Source organism: Pinus tabuliformis, chromosome J (genome assembly GCF_031772625.1).
Source record: "Pinus tabuliformis cultivar Carrire ecotype Pingquan chromosome J, CPIR1, whole genome shotgun sequence".
Classification (NCBI taxonomy): domain Eukaryota; kingdom Viridiplantae; phylum Streptophyta; class Pinopsida; order Pinales; family Pinaceae; genus Pinus; species Pinus tabuliformis.
In genome coordinates this window covers 595,305,646-595,322,741 of record NC_142295.1, presented here as the reverse complement: position 1 = coordinate 595,322,741, position 17,096 = coordinate 595,305,646, and the positions used below count along the sequence as shown (strand labels likewise).

At 37.1% G+C, this 17,096-nt stretch overlaps 1 protein-coding gene across 4 annotated transcripts in view; it reads left to right on the top strand.

Annotated features, from left to right (window-relative positions):
- Window positions 1-14,918, top strand: part of HY2 (phytochromobilin:ferredoxin oxidoreductase, chloroplast / phytochromobilin synthase (HY2)) — a 317,522-nt gene extending 302,604 nt beyond the window's left edge. For 3 of the 4 annotated variants that reach the window (XM_089378184.1, XM_089378185.1, XM_089378183.1), the window contains one exon: window positions 14,592-14,918. In XM_089378184.1, the coding sequence (XP_089234310.1) occupies window positions 14,592-14,768 (177 nt within the window). In that variant the 3' untranslated portion in view covers window positions 14,769-14,918. The remainder of the gene's footprint in view (window positions 1-14,591) is intronic. The other variant, XM_089378186.1, reaches the window with a different exon arrangement.
- Window positions 14,919-17,096: the final 2,178 nt, after the last annotated feature.

Here is a 17,096-nt window from a genome sequence, read left to right as displayed (position 1 = left end):
AACTTTTGGTGGTGGAATGAAGTCAATCCGACAAACGGTTTGTGAGATATCATCTGCCCTAGTTTGATAATGAAGCCGCTGATCTAGGGTTTTCTACTGCTGATATGAATCAGATTTATTGTACCATTTCTCTCTGCTGAATTATTGAAGATAAAAGAAGATTTGATCAAAGGGTTTCTCCACACATTGTGGGGTTTGTTCCTGGCTAGCCGCCACATCTTGTGTCTCTTGTCTTGGCTTGTTTTCTGTTGATCGTTTAATGTTCTATCTGCACTTTACTTTATGTACATGTGATTGCTAAGCTGTGGAATATAATAAGGAAAAGGAGGTAAACTGTTATAAGCATAGAACATACCATAATTTAACAATAGGTGCCAAAGGAATTTCTAGGTGTTCAAGGTAAGTGGACTGAAAGGTTTGGTGTAAGTGCTTCAGCAAGTCGAGTGTCTTATTCTTGGGCAGATTGATGGTCATGTGTTGTTGACATCAAGCCCTAGTTTCCTTGTATCAGGGCTAATTGTAAGGGCCATGATCCCTAGTATGGGAGCCCTATGTTTGTTGTATTAAAGTTGTAATACAAGCAAGTTTTGGGCTTGCAAATCTATTGTGTACTTCATTGATTCACTGTTGTACACTTTTGTTGTGCAAAGTGCTTGTGAGTTGTGGTTTTTTAGTGTGTTTGTGATCTTATTTTAGACATAGACTTGATTCTCAAGTGCCAAGGAAAATTCAACAAGACCTTGTTCATTGAGATGTATGTGATTCTCTTTATACAGTGTCCCTTAGCAGGTACAAGTATTATGTCACCTTCATAGATGATCACTCATGGAAGACCTATATATTTTTCATGAAGAAGGATGAGCTCTTCTTGAAGTTTCTAGAGTTTAAGGGCTTTGTTGAGAACCATACTAGAAGGAAGATCAAGGTGCTAAGGTTTAATAATGGTAGGGATTATACTTGAAACACATTTAAAGAGTTGTGTGCCAAGGAGGGCATCAGGAGGGAGTTGACCACACCATATAATCCTCAGCAGAATGGGGTGGCAGAGCACAAGAACAGGACCAGTTGGAGTGGCCAAAGCCATGTTGCATGACCAAGGGTTGCCCAAGTTTCTTTGGGTTGAGGCATGCAATACAATAATTTTATGGCAGAACTAGAGCCCACATAGAGTGTTGGGGTGAGTCACACCTAGGAAGCATTTACAGGGAAGAAATTGGATGTATCACTTTTCTAGATATTCGATAGCTTTGTGTATTTCCATGTACCAGATGAGAAAATGAAGAAGTTGGATCCCATAATAGAGAAGGGAATCTTCATAGGCCACAACGAGACATCCAAGGCATACAAGGTGTAGTACATTCCAACACACAGAAACATAATCATAAGGAGAGATGTGAAGTTTGAGGAGGATACAACTTTGAAAAAGTCCTTAGAGCATCAATAGGTTATTATACATGAAGAGGAGCAACAGGTTCCCAAGAAGGAGGCTCAACCAGTACCTCATACCCTAGTTGTGCCTGGGTAGGATGTGGACAAGAAGGACATGTAGATGTAGCACTGAGTAGAGCCCACTTAGGTAGTGACTCGTAGCACAAGGAGGAGGAGAGGGAGATGGGCAGATCAGTTGATCTAAGAGGCACAGGAGCAAGTTGGTGCTCCTAGTACATCAATTCAATAGAGTAGACAACCACAGAGGTACACAAGATATATGGAACTTATGACAGAGTTGTTGGATGTCGATCCTTCTAGCTATCAGGAGGCAGCCACTCAGCAAGTGTGGAGAGATGCCATGGTGGAGGAGTATGCCTCCATCATGAAGAATGATGTATGGGAGGTGATGTTGAGGCCAAAGGGAAAATTTGTGGTAGGATCTCGTTGGGTCTACAGGTCAATCATGGAGTTGATGGGAGGATCGAGAAGTACAAGGCAAGATTTGTGGCAAAGGGGAACTTCTTGCAGATAGAGGGAGTTGACTATGACAAGACATTTTCCTTAGTTTCTAGGTATTCATCTGTCAAGGCATTTGTAGCGATTGCAGAACAAATGAGGTGAAAGATCCACCATATGGGCATGAAGACAAGTTTTCTCAATGGGGTTGTTGAGGAAGAGATTTACATTGAGCAATCGAAGGGATTCGAGACGTAACAGAGAGACACACGTGTGTAGACTCGAGAGTCTTATATGGGTTTGAGTAGGCTCCACGGGCATGGTATGCTCAGTTAGATAGTTACCTTCAGGGATTAGGCTTCACCAAGAGTGAAGCGAACCCCAACCTTTATTACATTGTTGTTGGAGGTAAGTCACTTACTCTAGTGCTATATGTGGATGATCTGATTTTAATAGGCACAAACAACCTCATTAAAGAGTGTAAGAGAGATCTTGTAGGAGAGTTTGAGATGAAGGATATGGGGTTGATGCGCTATTTACTTGGGTTGGAGGTTTGGTAAGGTGATGGAGATATCTTTGTGGGACAAGGCAAGTACACTCTGCAGATTCTAAGGAGATTTCACATGCAGGACAATATCCTTGCTAGCTATATGGGATACCACATGATCTCGAACGTCGTCGAGAATGATCCTCTTAGCTCTCGCCATCTCAGGCTTGTACTTCTTGAGCAGGTCTGCATCAGCGGGTACAACTACCATACTATTGACATAAGTTTTGAGATCATGCTCATCTAGAAGGCAGGAGATCCTAGCCTTCTAGATCACATAGTTGGAGGCTTCGTCCAACCGATGTTTATCTCTCAACCCAGTTGATGCCATCTCTCTTGAAAAAGTTGAACTGCTTCCTATTCTCCTCTACGCAGTTGCTACCCAGCTATTTGCACTCCCTTCTGGAGTGATGAATCCCGCACATAGCTACTGCTACTCTACTAAGAAAATTCGAACTTCTTGCCTAGAAGTCCTCTGTGGAAGGAATTCCCTCAGTATGTCCTCTTATCTCCTTCTAACGCTATTCTGCCCGCAACTGCTACAAAATAACTGCGTCCAAGCTGAAGACCTACTCTGCAAGGAAAAATATGTTTCTCCCTTATGCCTCTGGAAAGCTTTGATCTAGAAATCAAATTTCTCTATCGAATCACTTAGAGAAATCGATCTTTCCTCAAAACTTCGATCTCCTTGTTCCAAGGATTGTGCTGCCCTTGAGGGTTTCGAATTGTTGCTTTTGCAATGATTCAAAAATCCTCCTTCCTTCTTCTTTTGAGCTCTTCTACTTATGATGTGTGCTCTGATACCTTGTGAAAAATCGGTGCATTGATTCCTATTGCAACAAACTGATGATATTTCTCCTATTTGATAAATTACTTGCATTTTTCTATGGAAAATATTGAAACACATACACTGAAACCTACACAAAATAAAATATTGCACTTGGAGAGAAATAAACACACACATACACTGTTGTTTTTGGACATATGTCCCCGGAAAAATCCAATGTGGGAAAACCAGTGCAACAGTTGAAGGTTTCATTTATTATGCAGTGGTAATCTGAGTACAAATCGTTAGATTCCCAAACTGGCAATTTGATACGGAGAAATACTAACAAGGAGATAGTGAGAAAAATCTCACACAGTCACTGGCGATCCGAATCTGATCCAGGCTCTGGATGGTTGGCCCCATGCTACGTTTGCGCAGCCTCTACATCAACCTACATAGATTTGCATCACGTCCTCCTCTGATCTCCTGCTAGCTGGAACTTCGATCCTCTGGCCCTCTGGTCTCACATCTCGGCTTCTAGCTCCGGAATTGGACTTTCCCAGCTGAATCTCAGACTCCCTCTAAAGCTCTGTGTTGCCTCTCTGAACCTCTCTCTGTCTTCTTTGCCTTGCACTCTTTGGATCCGGAAAACTCTCCTCCGATCTACTATCCCTGCCCCTCTCTCACTGCGTCGACTTTATTAAGTCACTTGTGGCAACTCACAATTGTTACTCAGGAAATTGACTTCCTAACAAAATCGAACTGCTCAAGTGTGTTCTCCAAGTGCCCATCGAACTCCTTCGTATAATCTCTTATTGGAGCACCAACGACCAAGATTAAAACATAATCAAGGGCTAAGATTAACTGGGAGTTGATCCTCGTCTTCTTCTAGAAGATTCACACCTGATTTAATTAATATCCTTTAATTAACCAAATTTCCTAAGTTTAGACTTAGGGAACCATTTAAAAAAGATAAATATTTTAATTAAATAATCTATAGATGTAATTTTCCCAAATGATTTTTCGGTATTGGAGAAAGCATGTGTCTTAGTCTCTCTGCAAAATCTCGAGGCAAGAGCACATCCAATGCTACAAAAATCAACACCTTCCGATGAAGATTCTATTAGAGAATCTTGAGGATCTTGCATATCCCTATCCAGTAGATGTTACCTTTTGATGTATGATGAGCCTTGTCTTGGATGACTTCTTCCTTTCCTTAAGTTTCCAATGAGGTTCTCAAGAGTTATATCCTTCATATTTGATTGCTATAGATTTTGTTCCAGATATCCTTCATGTTTCCCTATGGTAATGTCACGAGCTCTTGCTTCTAATTCTTTTCCTCTTTCTTGGACTTCTTTCTTTTATGTTTCCTCCATTTCTTCGGTGGAATGGGCTTCTTCTCTATCTTTCTTGATATTTCCCTTCTTAAACTTAGGACAATATTTCTTGTAATGCTCATAGCATTGAATCTTAGCTATGTTCTTCTTTCTTTTCGACAAATGTTTGAGCACTTTTGCCCTCAACCTGTCTTCTTCTATCTTGCATAGAAACCACAAGTTGTTGAATGGAATAACTTTCCTATCCTCATAGGTAGTTGTTACCTTGTTCATCAATTAATGCATTTAGAACAAAAGAGATCATTTCCTTATCCGAAATCATCTCTCCCAGATCTTGCAGTTGAGATCTTATGAGGATAACCCTTTATCCTTTGATACCTTCAATTTGTGTAGCTCAGATCTAGGTGATATGACGTCCTTTATCGCATCTTCGGAGAAGTTCTACCAACTTATCATATATCTCTTTTGATGTCTACAATCTTGCTATGAGGGAATCCTTGACATATTCCATAAGAATCTCTTGAGCCCTTAGATCCTTTTCCATGTATTCAGATAGTACTTTACCTTCGGATGGTTTGGAGACTTTTCTAATGACTTCATTTTCTTCGAGGACTATTTCTATCCTCCTTTTCCATGCAAGGAAGTTTGATGACCCAACTAGCTTATAGATCTCCTTGCAAAACAAAGTCATTTTATCAGATTTAGATTATAGAATAAAAGATACTTACTTGTCAAGTGAAGATAAAATCTTCAACTTGATCCCTTTGTTGATGATGATTGATGAAGATGTCTTGATGCTCCTCGGATGATCTTCTTTAAGGATAAGGAGGTCCTTGCTTCAATGAGGGGGAGACTACCTTGGAACCTTTTGAAGATGATGACAATGCCTTTAGCCTTCTTTGGATAACTAGCCTTCAAGATACTTCAACTTCTTTGGTGGTGAATGAGTGCAGATCAGAAATGCTTCTAGGGTTTTGAATTTCTCCAAGATGATGTGATCTTAGTCCTAAAAATGCTTCTCTTGGATTTCTATACTTTGGGCTACCTTGCATTGTAGATCCCTTCAGCTTGATGAGGGTCTTTGTGGGCTTTTAATGATGACTTAGAGGATCCAAAACTTTTGTTGGTGTAGATTTATTCTTCGATCTAGGGTTTGTTACTTCGATGTAGATCTCGACTTCACTTTGATATCCTTCAACTTTCTTTGATGCCTTTCTTGAAACTCAATACGTGAGTGTCTCTTTGATTACATGCCCTTTTTCTTGACTTAGTCGCCTTAGCTCTGATACCATGTTGAGAAATCTAGGGCATCATGAATTAGGTGATTTCTCTTCAATTAGTAATCTTCGTTTACTTAAGTTATTAATGTTCTTCTTCATCAAACATCTACCAATGCATGAACATAAATAGACAAGAGACACAGAATGTAGGCTATGAGCCAGGGCCAAAACCTCTCACTCCTTAAGAGGAAAACCCGCACAAATTCTTCTTATAGGGATTCCAATTGACAAATACCAAGACCAAGACCCTTGACCTATTAGCCACTCCAAGATCAAGACACTGGTTATCTTGATTGTCTTCTGCTCTTTTCTTCTTCTTGACTCCTCTTCCTTTTTAACCTTCTTAGCTCCAAGACATAGTTACAATGATAACATTAAAAATGAATTGAGATCATCTCCTATCTGAGCATAGCAACGAACTGTAGCCACACTTGAGATGGCACCGAAACATATCGCTGTAATGTCACCAAAATGTAGTAGCACTGAATCTGTGAGATTGAGATAGCACTGAATCTGTGAGATTGAGATAGCACTGAATCACTGTGATATATCATTGAATTGTAGCTTCTTCATACCACCGAACTGTGGTCTCCATTATAGCACCGAACTGTGACTTCTTCATAGCACCGAACTGTGACTTCTTCATAGCACCGAACTGTAGTTGATATACCCTTATTGTTTGAATTGTGTTCCTCTTTTGTAGCACTGAGACTTTCTCTCAAAAATCCAAACATACCCTTATTGTTTGAATTGTGTTCCTCTTTTGTAGCACTGAGACTTTCTCTCAAAAATCCAAACATTTGTTTCTATGATTAGCCCTAAACAAACCCTCGTTGTTCCTTCATCACCTATCTGAGTTCCTTCTGCAATTCCACACCCAAATTTCAGAGGTAATCCGAGCTGCTTGACTGTGGAAATGTGAATACCCTACACACATATATATAGTGGTTGTCTCATATAAATAAGCCGACTTGTGAATCCGAATAGGTGTGTCTCCAATAGGTGAGCCAACATGAGTTATTTTTCTTTGTCTTGAGGCCAACTTGAAGAGGAGTAACTAGTGCATGTCTTGGAGGGCTATTTGACAATCCTATAGACTTATATACATTTGCAGTATGCCCAAGAAGGGTTCTTCATACATGAAATTGTCTTCTTTTGAAAAATCCTAAAGGCTCGCAATGGGAGCCAAATAAAATCTATTGCTCATGAAACCCATGAAGCAAACATTACAATAATAATTTTATTTTTCTTCTTTACAAAAATCACAATTACATGCCATTATGAAGACCGAACCTAGTTACACTTTTCGACACTCCCTCTTAACTAGGGAGGTATTCATAATGGTACTTGGTCATTCTCAATCTGAAGAAATTCTCATAAGAAGAATCAGATTGGTAACCCATCTATATAGCATCATATCAACCAGCGTTGTCAAATAACAAGGCCTTAACTAACAGCTCTATCTCTCCACGAGATTTGAGCTCAATGCTGGCGAGACCAATGATTTATAGACACCCTTATCATTGTCTCTCCTGGAACATACCCCACCCGGGTTCTCAGGGTGTGTTCCATCAGGACTATTCTTATCTTGGATTCCCAGTCCTCAAAGAATATTGGTCCTCTACGACTACTCTTATCTTGGATGCCCTATCTCATCCTCAAAGAGCATTAGATGCCAAATGATTACCCAATCCTCCATTCTGTCTTCCCAAGTGAAGACCAAAATGATGTGTCTATCTCTCCCTCTCAATTAGGGAGGACATATCTATTCCAATAAAGGAATGTACTCATTCCTACAGAAGGAATGTACCTAAGCTCCCTCTTAGCTTAGGAATTTCCAAGTTTCTTCCAAGTAAGAAACTTGCTTCTAGGCTTCCTCTTAAATAGGGACCTATAGTAGCTCCTCAGGTGGAGATGAAAGGACAACCAACTACTTGAAGAGCTCCTTCCTTCGATGTCATGAATTTCTTTGTCACGAAGTCTTCGTATTTTGGGACTTCTTCATAGGGCACAAACCATCCACCACTTTCATTCAGGAGTCAGTCATGTCATCATTCCTTTCATCAAAAAGTGATTCATTAGTCTACATCTGACCTTACTTCATGTCATGTTTCCTTCTTCATACTATCTTCTTCGAAAGGATCTTACATCCTTCTACATGGTCCTCTAGGAAGACATCCACAATTCTCCCTTTGGCAGTCTGGCATATGCCCATCTAGATATTTGTTCAAAAATAAGAAATGAACACTTAAATCAAAATTACCTTTGTGATGGTCTTTCATCACGACATCTTCCAATAGCATCAGCATCCTGCATACATGTTGACATAGCTCCCATAGATATCCATTGTCAAGGGTCTCCATCTTTTTCATACTTCCATCAAAGTCTTCATATATTTCCAGGAGATTTCCTAGTCAAATATTCTAGTCCTCGGATTTTGATTGCCTTTTCCATGGTTGCATAGTCCACGATCTCTTCCTTCCTTTCTTCACATATTTCATTCCCAGTTCTTCCAATCAGAGTTCCTCTAATCATTGTCAACCACGTCATTTTCATATGAGGACATATTATGTTGATTTCATCTAGTGTGACCCACGCCTTCCGTCATCCTTTCATAGGAGGAGATTCCTTTCCTTTGATCATGCTTATCTAGATAGAGCAGTGATCCATGTTACCTGCAACCATACAACATGACTTTGTAATATCCAATACAAACATACAAACCTCATTTAGCTTTAGGTCATATAGGCTTCTTTCAACAACTTCCTTGATTGAAAAGAGCTTCAACCCCTTGATCTGCTTCATCTCTTATGTCATCATACCATCATCCCATGAATTCCACAAGTTGGAGTTCCTGATGAAACACTTGCTTCCTCTCTAGATTGGTGAACCTTCCGATGAATATTCCATCAGAGAATCTTGAGGATCTTGCATATCCCTATCCAGCAGATGTTACCTTTTGATGTATGATGAGCCTTGTCTTGGATGACTTCTTCCTTTCCTTAAGTTTCCAATGAGGTTCTCAAGAGCTATATTGTTCATATTTGACTGCCATATATTTTTTTCCAATTGTCCTTCATGTTTCCTTATGGTGATGTCACAAGCTCTTGCTCCTAATGCTTTTCCTCTTTCCTGGACTTCCTTATTTTCAGCTTCCTCCATTTCTTCGGTGAAATGGGCTTCTTCTCTATCTTTCTTGATATTTCCCTTCAACTTAGGAAAATTTGTCCTGTAATTCTCATAGCATTGAATCTTAGCTATGTTCTTCTTTCTTTTCCGTCAATTGTTTGAGCACTTTTTCCCTCAACCTATCTTCTTCTACTTGCATAGAAACCACAAGCTGTTGAATGAAACAACTTTCCTATCTTCATAGGAAATTGTTACCTTGTTCATCAATTAATGCATTTAGAACAAAAGAGATCATTTCCTTATCCGAAATCATCTCTCCCAGATCTTGCAATTGAGATCTTATGAGGATAACCCTTTATCCTTTGATACCTTCAATTTGTGTAGATCAGATCTAAGTGATATGACCTTCTTTATCACATCTTCAGAGAATAGTTCTACCAGCTTATCATATATCTCTTTTGATGTCTCCAATCCTGCTATGAGGGAATCCTTGATGGATTCCATAAGAATCTCTTGAGCCCTTAGATCCTTTTCCATGTATTCAGATAGTACTTTACCTTCAGATGGTTTGGAGACTTTTCTAATGACTTCATTTTCTTCGAGGACTATTTCTATCCTCCTTTTCCATGCAAGGAAGTTTGATGACCCAACCAACTTATAGATCTCCTTGCAAAACGAAGTCATTTTATCATATTTAGATTATAGAATAAAAGATACTTACTTGTCAAGTGAAGATAAAATCTTCAACTTGATCCCTTTGTTGATGATGATTGATGAAGATGTCTTGATGCTCCTCGGATGATATTCTTTAAGGATAAGGAGGTCCTTGCTTCAATGAGGAGGAGACTACCTTGGAACCTTTTGAAGATGATGACAATGCCTTTAGCCTTCTTTGGATAACTAGCCTTCAAGATACTTCGACTTCTTTGGTGGTGAATGAGTGCAGATCAGAAATGCTTCTAGGGTTTCGACTTTCTCCAAGATGATGTGATCTTAGTCCTAGAAATGCTTCTCTTGGATGTCTATACTTTGGGCTACCTTGCATTGTAGATCTCTTCAACTTGATGAGGGTCTTTGTGGTCTTTTAATGATGACTTAGAGGATCCAAAACTTTTGTTGGTGTAGACTTCTTCTTCGATCTAGGGTTTGATACTTCGATGTAGATCTCGACTTCACTTTGATATCCTTCAACTTGCTTTGATGCCTTTCTTGAAACTCGATCCTTGAGTGTCTCTTTGATTAGATGCCCTTTTCTTGACTTATTCACCTTAGCTCTGATACCATGTTAAGAAATCTAGGGCATCATGAATTAGGTGATTTCTCTACAATTAGTGCTCTACTTTTACTTAAGTTATTAGTGTTCTTCTTCATCAAACAACTACCAATGCTTGAACATAAATAGAGACATGACACAAAATGTAGGCTTTGAGCCAGGGCCAAAACCTCTCACTCCTTGAGAGGAAAACCTGCACAAATTCTTCTTATAGGGATTCCAATTGACAAATACCAAGACCAAGACCCTTAACCTATTAGCCACTCCAAGACCAAGACACTAGTTCTTCTGACTGTCTTCTGCTCTATTCTTCTTCTTGACTCCTCTTCCTCTTTGAACTTCTTAGCTCCGAGACATAGTTACGATGATAGCATTAAAAACAAACTGATATCATCTCCTATCTGAGCATAACAACAAACTGTAGCCACACTGAGATGGCACTGAAACATATCATTGTAATGTCACCAAAATGTAGTAGCACCGAAGCTAAGATAGCACCGAATCTGTGAGACTGAGATAGCACCGAATCACTGTGATATATTACTGAATTGTAGCTTTTTCATACCACCAAACTTTGGTCTCCATTATAGCACCGAACTGTGACTTCTTCATACCACTAAACTGTAGTTGATATACCCTTGTTTAAACTGTGTTCCTTTGTTGTAGCACCAAGACTTTCTCTCAGATATCTGAAAAGTTGTTTTTGTGATTAGCCCTAAACAAATCCTCGTTGTTCCTTCATCACCTATTTGAGTTCCTTCTGCAATTTGAAACTCAAATTTCATAGGTAATCTGAATTGATTGACTGTGGAAATGCAAATACCCTACATGCATATATATAGTGGTTGTCCCATATAAATATGCCGACCGTTGAATCTGAATAGGTGTGTCTCCATTAGGTGAGCCAACATGAGTTCTTTTATAAGATGTATGGTATAATACATAACTGGAGATGTTTCTTGACAAACCTTGTAGGAATTCCTTGAAGTGTAAGCCATTGTCTTTTATACCTGTAATACATACTTTCAAGCAAAACATGTGATAGCATGAATATGATTTAATTTCTTAAGTTAGATCTCCTACATAACCATGGAGGATGGAATCCTATAAAGGTTATTCCTTCTTTCAATCAAGGACTTCTACTTGACATTCTAGAAGATAAGGATGCATGTTGCAAACTTCACCCTAGACTAGCCATAAACAAGGATCATTGAAAAACTAAAATCTTATGTACATACGTACCTTGTGATTACATACCTCTGATTTGATAACTTATTGGATTTGTTGTAGTAACAATACTTACTTGGTTCTTTGTACTCAGATCCTCAAAGAGTGCTTCCTTCAAGTTGGTTCCTTGTGCTAGTATTATCATCTCAGATCCTTGATATATCTCTACAGGCAGTAGTATATTCTACTTCATTGTTTTGATCTTACATATATCAATAACCATAGAAATGCCTTAGCTCTTATAGTACTTCGACCATATATTACTTGAGCCTGAATTCTCCTTATGACCATGACAAGTACCATTGTAGTGATACTTCTTATGATAGGCATCATTGTAGTTTTACCAAGACTTATTCTCTGTGATAGGCACCACTGTAATAATGATGAAATGTATTCATAGTACCGAAACTTATACCACTGTGATAGAACTGAGTCTTATTTACTGCACTAGCATCATTGAAATATCACTGAGTTGAGGTCACGTGGTCATGTGATATTAATGAATTGAGGTCACTGTAATAGTGTCGAACAAAGGTAGCACCGAGACTGTGTTGACATGGTGACTGAGTTAGCACTGAGACCCTTCTTCTTCTGCCTATGGTAGTACCGATATCCTCCTATTGTTTCTAATCCAAGCTCCTAAAGCATCCTCTCTGAGATTACACTGAGCCTCTCACTGTAATCCAAACTCTGAAGTATCTTCTCTGTAATCCGAACTTTGAAGCATCTTCTCTATAATCTGAACTATTCACTAAGCTATCACTGAAATTGTCTTAAGAAAGCCTTCACATTATATTTGCACCGAAATCTGTGTAGTGATATCAGAACTTCAATTAGAGATTATTCGCATTTCTTGTAATGATATCGAGACTTACTCCTGTCATATCCGAGCTTGATCCCCTTTGTTAGAGCACTGAAACTGACTCATTGAGACTGCTTCAATGATGGATGAGTGTTCTTCAAACTGCCTTTAACCTTTGACCATAGCTTTGATACCATGTTGGGAAATCCTAGGGGTTGGTAGTTAAAATGATTTCCCTTATTATGACATTAACTTCTGATGTTTTCATTTTTAGTATTAGATTTCCTTATCATCAAGATTAATGCCAAACAAAAAAGAAGAGAAGACAAGATATAGGCACGCTGCTAGGGCAAAACCCCCCTCGAGGGGAAAATCGAGTCACAAATTCTTCCTTTAGTAGATTCAAAGATGAGGCAATCAAGACCCTTACAATCTAGACTCGAGACTACCTCCATCAAGTCACCCTTCTTTCTTTCACTACAACATATCTGAGGTCATAGCAACGATAGTACTTCAATTTTGTGGTGGCACCGAGCCCACCACACTGTACTTACACCAAGACAACATTGGCACCGCACTATGGTAGACCGAACAATCCGCATTTCCTTAACTGTGACAACACCAAGGGTATGTCTCACTGAGACCCAAACTTCTTACTGTAATTAGCACCGAAATTGTCTTTGAGATAGACCAAAACTTCCTCTTTGTGATCACCGAAATTTTTGTGAGATTGTGAGCTCTGAATTGGTGAAATGTGAAGTTCACAGGTTGGTATATATAGTGTTTCGTCCGTCCTAAATGAGTTGACATGTATTATGAAGATATCTCCCCTTTAATTGAGCCGACATTTGTTCTTTTAACAATATTTCTTTTGAGGCCTACTTGAAGACTTTTATGAAAGACTTTCTTGAGGACTTTGAAGAGGCCGAGTAGATTACTTTGTTGAAGGGGATGACTTGATGGAGGAGTCAAGCAATAAATGACTTCGATAAATAACCTAAAGCTGACAATGGAGGCTTGAACTAATACAAATGACCCAAGCATGGAACCCATGCTTTAATAGTCAATGTTAATAATAATAAAATTCCTCTTGATAAATATATTACATTTTGTCTTCAAGTACAATTATGAATACTGAACCTAGTTACATTTTCCAATAATCATGAGCCTTCCAACAAAGGTCCCAACTAACAATATCCTACATTGATTTCAAATATTCACAAGGAAGTTCATTAGTGCCAAGTGACTTGCCATTCTTCATATCGGTAAAAATTCCAAATAGTTCCTATTTAGAGAGCACAATATCTGACTAACTCTCTATTTGCCAAATTGACCTTCTTAGGGATCAATTGGTAGCACACACTCCTAGCCTCCAACACTATAATAAAAATTAGATATAGAGAAAAATGCGTTGATTTTGTGACCTAAACACTTCTATGATCTTGGAGTTGTCCTCTTCCAATGACCCATCTTCCTTATGAAGAACAAGAATTTGATCAATGAAGCCTATGCTTTAAATAGTAAAAGTAGAATTTAGAATTAAAACATATTACCTAAGGCAAGATTAAATTAAATGTGTGAATTCTTGAGAATGGAGTCAACATTTCTTTGAGTTGGTTATCTTCTTACAAGCATGATTGAACTTGGATACTTCGTTAGTAACCTTTTGTCTTATAAAAATATACAAATGCTTGGTATTGATAGACTACCTTGTAATATAGGGGTTTGAGGAATAAGTCAATGAGAATATACATTTATGATATTTTTCATCTTTTTGGAGTCACTTGTTACTACTAGTATACACAATAGCATAGACTCATCTAACCTCAATTTTGAGAGGAACCTTAGGTATGAGAGGTGCCTTAAGGTTTTCAAGCACGCGGTTGCACATAACAAGTTCCAATATTTTGTACATCGATCATATATACGAATTTTGGAGTGGATATAAGCATCCTCAAGCTTCACAACCTCCAAGCACACATTAGATGAGAGTGTATATGGGCCCATGTTAGAATCCATATTCTATGTATCCAATGCATTCGTTATATTCAATGTATTGTTACACATAAAGACACACACAAAGAGTTGATGGATCACCCCCACCTTGAAGTGTAGAATGCACCTCATTTTATTTTGTGTAACCATATTTGTTTTTTTGATGATGACACAATGAAAAAGTACTATTAACATATGTATATGACTTCTTGTTTGAAAATAGTTTGCAATCGAGGTGTCATGGTATTGCATTAGAAAAAGGCATCATGCATTGAATTCCTTGTCTTCACAGTTTGCAAGGTGTTTGTTTCTTTTTGAAAGTGAAACATATAATTTGTTTTGTTGCAGGAATTGATATTAGACTTTTTGTTCAATGGGGCATTCACACTAGGAAGCAAGAGGTTCTTGGATTTCTTTCCTGAGTACAAATGTGCAGATGGGAGTGTAAACAAGAAAAGAAGCATGGCTGGCAAGGCATTTTCCAAACGACCATGGGATAGAGATGGAAGAGTCCTAGAAATCTAGTACTATTTATTATTTTGACTATCATTATTTTGTTGTTACCTATAAATGTGAGACATATCCAACTCAAGTTGAGTCAAGAAGTTGCGAACCTGTCATTTTATTCCCATTAAGTTATATATATGATATAGTTTGTATAGTTGCTAGCTTCTACTCCTAGTTCATTTTTCATTTATCCATTAAAATTTTTGTAAACAATGAAAGCTAGGAAACAACTGAATTAAATTAATTTGAACATTACAAAAATTATAAGGGAGCCATGGAAAACAGATGGTGGGTTAGGTATCAAAGATAAAATTATCATGGTTATATGTCTAATATATAGTGTATTTTCTATGATACTAGTATTTATGGAGAGATGGATTTTGGATTAAGTCCCAAAAAATGCCTTTGTTGATTCCAATATGTATAAATTGCTCGAGGGAAAAGATGGATTTGCATTACCCATATGCAAAAATTGAATTATATCACTTTTGATTAATCCATGAAGAATTCAAAAACACCAATTTTTTTTGGTATAGTCTCACATTTATTAGGGGGTTGTTGTTAGAGGTGGGTTGTGATAAAATCATTAGGACAAGCCAAAATGTGCTCTATTTGTCAAGCTGTTGAGTTTGATTTATTTTTATTTTGGCATCTTGAGAAGTCTACCAAGTTGTTTGGCATAGCTTCTCCAAATATCTTGCACCTTGTCCAGTGTAGATTTGAAATTGTTTGTGCATAAAAGAATAGAAAATTTGGTGTGTTTTGCTATTGTTCTAACTGTCTACTTTGTTAATCCATTAAAAGTTGTCTATTACATCATCCATTTTTGAACCTATGTATAGGACATACAATGAGAAATGGATCACCCATAAGGTCTAGATAACCAGAGTTTATCTTTTGCACATTCATTTAAATTTCACCTAATAAAGGGGTGGTAAATAAAATCACCCGCCACTAGACTAGGAGTGATAGAGGAGGTAGACATGTATAGTATAGTGATCCACTCAGATAAAAGTGTCAAGTTGCAAAGGTGGCTAGTTGGCATTGAGGTGAAGTTCCATCTCTATTACACTCATATAGTGGTCAAATATCTCTTAAAGTGAAATTCTAGCTAGCAAAATGAAATATTTGTCAAATTATGTTTTGGCTTGTCTATTCTGGTTTTCAAGGGAATCAAACCCTATAATCACTATGTTTTGTATATATTTCTATCATTATGAACCAATTTTATTTCACCTCTATACAACCCTAAGGTTCATTGTATGTTTAATCAATGTTTATATCTATTTATTATCTATCGTATAGTAAATTTAGTTGATTATGAAGATTGATTGTATGCTTAATCAATGTTTATGCTTATTATTAGTTGTCAAATTGGAAATTTAGGTGATCATGAAAAGTGTATTTTCATGTTGCCTTGAAAATGGCCATTTTTACCTTTCTAACAACATTGAATTCCTTATTTTTTCATTTCATTGTTTTTGATGATTAAAAAATGGTAATAAAGTCTTTGTCTGAGACTCTTTATTGCACTTCATGGAAAAAAATTATTTAAAATTCGAATATATTAATTATCAACTTTCACGAAATATTTCATTTAATCAATTTTTACAAATCATTTTTAAAATATTAATAGTAGTAATTAGTTTGTCATGTTTTATTCATTTCAATGGAATTTTGAAAATGTGCAAATACTAATTCACACAATTGCAAAATCACATAACTTCTATCTATACATCAATTGACTGAATTACATTAGTATATAAATTAGAAAATGCTACACAAAACTACAACATAATTAATTGAAAATTAATGGAAGTAGTCTAAACATTCTAATTTTTGAACATTTTTTAGTACATTTTTTTAATAGTTTTATCACAAATTTGGCCAAAATTTTATAATTGTTGAAAATGCAAATATCAACCATTGAGTTTGTATAATGTAGATGCAATAAAGGTTTTTGAAGGTGTTAAATCCATTTATACATTTAAAAATGTAATTTAAATAATAGAAATCACAATTTCACTAACTATTATATGGTTGGATTCTGATGATGGTCATTTTAAAATGGCCAAAAAGTAGAATGTTTAGATCTGTCCTAATTAATTAGCAATTAAAGGAATAAAGGTGAAATTACATTTGAAATTTCATTGGATGTTGTATTTTCGTTGAATTGCATTTTACATAATTATAATTATGTATATTGTGTATTCTAAAGACCCAATCTAAGTTTCCCTTCCAATGTGCAATTATAAATGCATGGCATAAATTAATTAACATTCTAATTAAAAGTTCTTGTAATAGTAAATAATTTGCAACTAATTAACATTATTAAATTATCTCTTA